The sequence below is a fragment of the Lepidothrix coronata genome, unplaced genomic scaffold, assembly GCF_001604755.1.
Source record: "Lepidothrix coronata isolate B3197 unplaced genomic scaffold, Lepidothrix_coronata-1.0 Scaffold87, whole genome shotgun sequence".
NCBI lineage: Eukaryota > Metazoa > Chordata > Aves > Passeriformes > Pipridae > Lepidothrix > Lepidothrix coronata.
Window position 1 is genome coordinate 1,619,970 of NW_016690267.1, and position 6,386 is coordinate 1,626,355.

A 6,386-nucleotide genomic window follows, 5' to 3' on the forward strand; every position below is an offset into this window, starting at 1 on the left:
ATACAACTGTTTTAACCAGCTCCCTCAGTCCAAATCTCAAAACCCTTCTTTTTTCTCTAGCCAAGAAAACCATTGGTGCAAAACAGTAGAATACTGGATAAGATAGCAGTGGAATGAGTTCCCCTCATACAAAACAGTAAGACTTTCAAAGAATTAGATCCTTCCATTTGACAGAGAATACAGTCCACATCACACACACACAAAAAAAATAAAAAGCAGCGGGCAAATTTCCAAGACCTCTGAATAACAAAACAGTGGTTAATAAAGCAAGTCTGATTTTTCTCTCTTCTTTGGCATTTAATATCCTACTGATTTGTGTACACTGCCATTTTGCTTGCTGCAGGACACATGAAGTGACAGGAAACCCAGCCTCCCATCTGGGCTGGTCCCATCCATCTGCTGATTAGGGCAGGGCACAGTGCAGCCATATGGCCACAATCAAGAACCCACTAATATCATCCAGAGTTCACTGGGAAGTGCTATAGCCCACTTAGTCTCCTAAGGATGATAAATCCCTCTCATTCTGTCTCTCCTCCCCAGTGGACATGGGAGATTTGTCTTGTTGCCTGCACAGATGAAGCTTTGGTTAGAACACCAGTGAATTTTGTGCTTGTAGCTATCGAAGATGGAATGAAGAAATTATTTCCACGAAACAATTAAACTCACTAACCTGGCCTTTCTGCTTCAAGTCCCAAATGAAGCTCCCCCTCCTCCTAAAAGGAGGAACTCTGAAACCTGAGGCCAAAATCCTGACATGCAGCACATTGGTACAACCCAGCAGCTGAAGGTCAGAGATGTGACTCCAGCAGCAATGCAGGAAGAGTGTAACACTAAGAGCTCTTCTCTACCTTGTTCTTACATATTAATGGAACGGGAAGAGCCTACTTATCCAGCAACAAACAGGAAGAAAAGGAAAGGCAGAACTTGAGGTCTCCTTGAAGAGGCACCACTGTTGCCACCTGTGTAGTTCTAACAGTTCCTGTTGCACTGCTCCAGGGAGATAGCTTTTAGGAATACTAATTTCCTAGCTCTCAAGTCACTAAAAATCAAATCAATAACTCCCAGTGAACCACAGCACAAATATCACATGTGCTAGAACAGCCTTTTTCGATTTTTGATCATCAGAAACAGAAAGCAGGTCCCAACATAATGCCTGAGTTACATCTTAAGTTGAAAGGCTGAGTCTCAGGGGGTGCCCCGAACGGGTTTTAACTGTAGTGCCATAACTCCAGGAGCATTTTCATGACCAGTTTCCACTTGTCTACTGTAACAAACCTCCTTGCTTAGCAGTAAGGACTGTGGTCAGGTCCTACAAAAGGGTATTTTTACAAGGTAGAGCTGCTGTCAAAAGTCACACTAACTCACTAGGGGCCAACCTTCCCTCCAAGGTAATATTTGATAAATAGCACAGTCCAACTGCTGGAACGGCTCTGTGTTTCGGGAAACACCATCTTTTGAATGAGACATGCAAATGGAAGATCATTTTTGACAACATAACCAAAAGTGATGGCCTGAAACTGTGAGGACCAAGTGTCAGCCTGCTCACAAAATGCTTTTCAGTACAAATAATAATACATAGTAATCGGCAATTGAGTTTTTCTAACATTTTTAAAGCAATTTTAGAACTGTTATTTAGCACAAGAGACATAGGACTTCTCTAGAACTCCCAAATAATAACAACTCTTAAAAAAACCCAAGACGTACAGCAACTTGATAGAACAGGGAAATACTCGGTCAAAATCTGAGCATAGTCTCTAACGTTATGCCAACAGACTCTGTGTGAACAAGATGTTTCTGTTTTTCCTGAAGCTGACAGATCTCTCTTGCTCTCAGTACCTGGCGCTGCCTTTTAAGCTGTGCATGGAGCCCTCTTCTGGAGAAATCCGAAAAAATAAAAGCTTAGGAATGCAGCAGTGAGGGCTCTGCATTAGGGGAGAGAGTTTGAGGACTAATTTTCTCTATTCATTTTAACGACAAGCTTGAAAAATCTATACGCTTTTCCAATTGTCATGTTTCAATGGGTTGCAACTATCAAAAATGTGGAGTTTCTTCCTCTTGTAAGCTTTATTTACAAATTTTACTTTGATTCGTGTCTGCACAAAATGTGTAACATACAAAAGAAAGGCTGTGAAAAACTTGTTTTAAAACAAATATTTTGCACATAGGCTTTAGAAAATATCCTTTGGGAAAAATGTAAACAGATTTTTAAGTCTCTCACATCAGAGTTCATATTTACTGCTTACTGTACCCTGCACGGGGAACTGCATAAGCTACCCGAGTACATTTCGTTTTTATTGTCAGCTTCAGATCAATAAAGCTGTATATTATAGTTATGCTTTGGAGTTTTAGAGGTGAGTCTGAACTAAAGGATTACTTGAAACATCTTCCTCAGTTACTCCAGCTAATGCTCAGTTTTCCTTTTGGTGAAATAAGGACAAACAGCTGGTAGCAGTAGTGTAGACTAAATCTTTGCAAGAGGAAAGGATAATTTATTGTCCATCTCTACCACAGTTTTTACAAACATAACTGATGGGCTGCTTTGTTGACGTGAAAAAGTGATTTCTCATCCTTTAAATGCCTTAAAAGGCAAATTTTATACTTAAAAATGCAATTGAATTAGATACAGACCAAGAAGACACAAAACCAAAGCTACTAATTTTAGACATGATCTACTGATAAAAAATAAGTCTTTTATAGTTCATATTCTTACCAACATAAGAATTTCCTCAAACTTTTTTCTATGTTGGAAATTTTGCTATCATTAAGTTATTCCTATCTCCTTCTTCCACAGAGAGTATTGCATTACTAGATTGCTGCTGCTCAGAAAGGATGTTATCAAAATTGAGCTTTTCTGGTTTCCACTGGCGCTGTATTATATGAGACAGTCTTGCTACTCCTAAGAGAGAAAAAAAGAAAACCTGCAGAAAAAGAACCCCCAATGTGTTACAACCACTACACAGCCAGATGGCTGCATTTGTTTAATATGTTGTTTCTCACATTCTTCTGTTTACTTTTCCTGTCACATGAAAGTTGTGCATGTGGCTTGTCAACAAGAGGAGCCAAGCAGCCTCTCAGTAATTCTCATTTCTCTCCCTCACATGCCATCAACTTCAACTCATGCTTTAACCTGCCAATACTCAACCTATACCTGAAGGCAGAATTACATATACTTCCATATTATAGCCTGATTCATTCCCCAATTCATTAACTCTTAGACATGATCTATAAAGTAAACTTGGAGATGCATTAAGTCACAAGGTAGAGACACTGCCAGATAGAGCTGTATATGCTAATAAAGAAGGTGGAGTGCAGTTTAAGCACTTAAAGCAGTGCTAAAGCACCACAAGCTCAGCCCTGCATTACATTAGAACTCAGCCCAGCAAGGGAAGAAACTCTGAAGCATGGCTGAAAGTTATCAATAAACTGCACAGCTGTTCTCAGAACCAGGTGTCTGCACCTTGTCAAATTTTAAGTAGCCATTAGTGTTAAAAAAATGCAGCTATGTTTAACAGACCTTAAAAATCAGTCCTGTTCTGTCACATACATATTGCTTTCCCTACAAGGGGCCGCTAAAGAAAATCCAAACTCTAGCTGATTAATTCAGTGGTGTGCTAGAGAAGCTGCACAAAAAAAATAAAAAAAAATACTAAAACCAGAGAAAGCCAAGGAAACCAGATGGGAGGTCTCCAGGCCAAGATGAGAGAGCACCAGTTCAGTATATCCACAGGTTACCTTTGCACTGTGCGTGCCCTCTCCCCCAGCCCCTCTGCTCCCTGAGCGTTTCTTCTCACTGGCAGCTTTGCCAGCCCAGCTGCCTGCCCAGGCTGGATCCCTGCCCACTTGTGACAACTTCTCCTTCCCAGGAGCCCTCTGGGTCTCCCCAGCCCTCCCAGGAGCAGCAGCTCAGCCAGTCCCAGCAGAGCTGGCGAGCTGCCCATGGGCCAGCCCTGGGACAGAGCCACAGAGCCCCAACCCAGGCGGGCAGAGTGGCCCTGCAAGGAACCCTGTGTATGTCAGCAGCACACGCTGCTCTGCACCATATCCATGGCCCAAAGCAGCTGCTTTCATTTGTTCCACTCCCTGGAGCAGGGCTGTTATCCCGAACCCAACCCAAATGCCTTTGTGCTTGCTCACAGCAAATCCCCAGTCACCGAGTCTCCCACTGTCCCATAACTCCAGCCACCCACGTTCATGTGTTTACTCCTTATCAGGTTAAACCAGGACCTAAATATCCCAGCCTTGATCCACAGCATGCACACACTCAGTTCACCCCACTGCCTCCTACTTACACACTGTGTGGCTCCTCTCAGCAATAAAGCTCTCCCAGTGATGAGCCCTCACCATTTTTCGCCTTATCATCCCATTTTGGAAAAGCAGACCAAATGCCTGCTGGAGACTGCAGTTACACAGGCACGAGGGCTCAGGTTCAGCGTCCCAAGCACTCGTTTGACACTGCAAAACCCCCCAACCCCCTAAGGGTTAACACAAAACCACTCGATCGCAAGTCAAAAAGGAATTAACTTTTATCCCTACTCAGGATATCAGCACCACTGTCACTAAACGCAAGAGTTTACAGAGCTCCCGAGACAAAAGAAGGAAGGATGCACTTAAGCTGGACAACAAAGGATTTCCAAACCTCCTCTGAGCTTCCAAAAGAGTGAGCCCTGTAACGGCGGCAAGAGGAAAAGAGCAGCCAGGAGGTGTTGGGAAGTCAAAGCCCAGCGAGTCCCCGTGCTTTGACAGGCAGCAGCAGCGGGGCTTCAGCAGCTCCGTGTTTTTAAGGCTGGGTGTTTTTTCCTCTGCTTTCTGGCAGAGGGGGATCTGTTACATTTAATAAGAGAGAGGCTACATAGCAAGTCACTAACGGAGTATTACACATCTATCAGGAGAGTACGGGGAAGGGAACGTCTTGCAAGGTCTGATTTTATTTTTCCTCCATATTCCCCCCTCCTCTTCTTTTATAAAAAAACCCCAAGCAATAAATAACGTGAGCTGCCTGTAACAGCCTTCTACCCGGCAAAAGCCACAGAGGGAAGAGGCAAATCAAAGTTGCAGCATTTGATATGACAGAAAATACTGCTGCTGCAGCTGCAACCGAGACACTTGAAAGATTCCCCCCACCACCTTTCCTGAAGGGAAACAGAAAAATGCTATATATCACACGGCAAATTGGTTGTAATTGTAAATCAAGGAACTACGAGGTTCTACATTCCTAGCAACTGGCTTAGAGCAGAGATCCTGCATCTTTAAACAGTAATTCAAGCAATGTATAATTACTCAGAAATCAGACCTGAATTACAAATACTTTCAAATCCAAATGCACAAAAGCAGAAAGATGAAAGAAAGCAAGGAAAAAACACACATTTCTTACCTGGGACAGCAGAAAAGACAGAGTAAGTTGAGTTTTGTGCTGCATTTTGCCAGACTAGAAGGTACCAGAGGCTTTTTCATTCATGCACTCGGCTGCACTGAGCATATTTTCACTGTGAAACAGCCTTTGAGAAGAGACTCTGCCTTGAGAGCCAGCCAACTTCCCAAATAGATCAGCAGCATCATCACTAAAGCATTGGATAGAGTCTGATGACCAGAACCAATGGCTTTACAAGGATGATTTCTTCACAAAGCATCCCCATTTTGCATCACACATATTGGGCAAGCACCTCTCACAAACACAGCACCTTTAGAAAGCATTTTGCTTTGGTGTATTTGTGTGTTTAGTTTCAGTCTAACACATCATGCCTTACAGATCTTGATGGTATTTTTCCCTTTCAGAAAATGGAATTGCACAGAGAGTAATAAGAGCAACTCTGAGCACCACTGCAAAGAGATTCTCTTTATTAAAATGTTAATAAGGTATGCTTTGTTTTCAATAAATCAAAAAAATGACTGCTGCAGCTTTGGCTACTTCCAAGCCTTAGAAGGAGAACACAGTGAAATTTTTCAGTGCAGTAGAAATACAGATTATATTTTGTGTTTTCCCCTCAATCTCACAAACCATAATGAAGACAGATCCATTCTAGCCTGCAGAAAAAAAATCCATCATAAGGCAATAGATCTTATTAACTGCCCAGGTAATGGCAGAACTGGCTTTTTTTCATTCAGTGAACTTGAATCTGGGACAAAGTTTTGAGGGTGCATGCCCTTCAATTACAAAAACTTCTCCTGTTTGAAACAGAGGACCTGATGGCTCAAGGACCTGCTTTCTCTGGATTGGTTATGTTGCAACCCAGCAAGCAACTCAGGCAGATGGACCAAAGATTAGGAATGGATTCCCCTGCCTGCATTTCCAACTCCACCTCTCTTGCCACTCCCCATTATCACAACACCCCAGTCTTTTTCTGAGTTGTCTTCTTGCAGTCACCAGAGTTACTTGGCAGTACCCTTCC

At 42.7% G+C, this 6,386-nt stretch overlaps 1 protein-coding gene across 2 annotated transcripts in view; it reads right to left on the minus strand.

The window, feature by feature from the left end:
• The window catches only part of CDH13 (cadherin 13), a 449,115-nt gene extending 443,555 nt beyond the window's left edge, over positions 1–5,560 (minus strand). The window contains exon 1 of one of the 2 annotated variants that reach the window (XM_017820998.1): positions 5,372–5,558. In XM_017820998.1, the coding sequence (XP_017676487.1) occupies positions 5,372–5,416 (45 nt within the window). In that variant the 5' untranslated portion in view covers positions 5,417–5,558. Of the gene's footprint in view, positions 1–5,371 lie in introns of both variants that reach the window. The other variant, XM_017820997.1, reaches the window with a different exon arrangement.
• Positions 5,561–6,386: the final 826 nt, after the last annotated feature.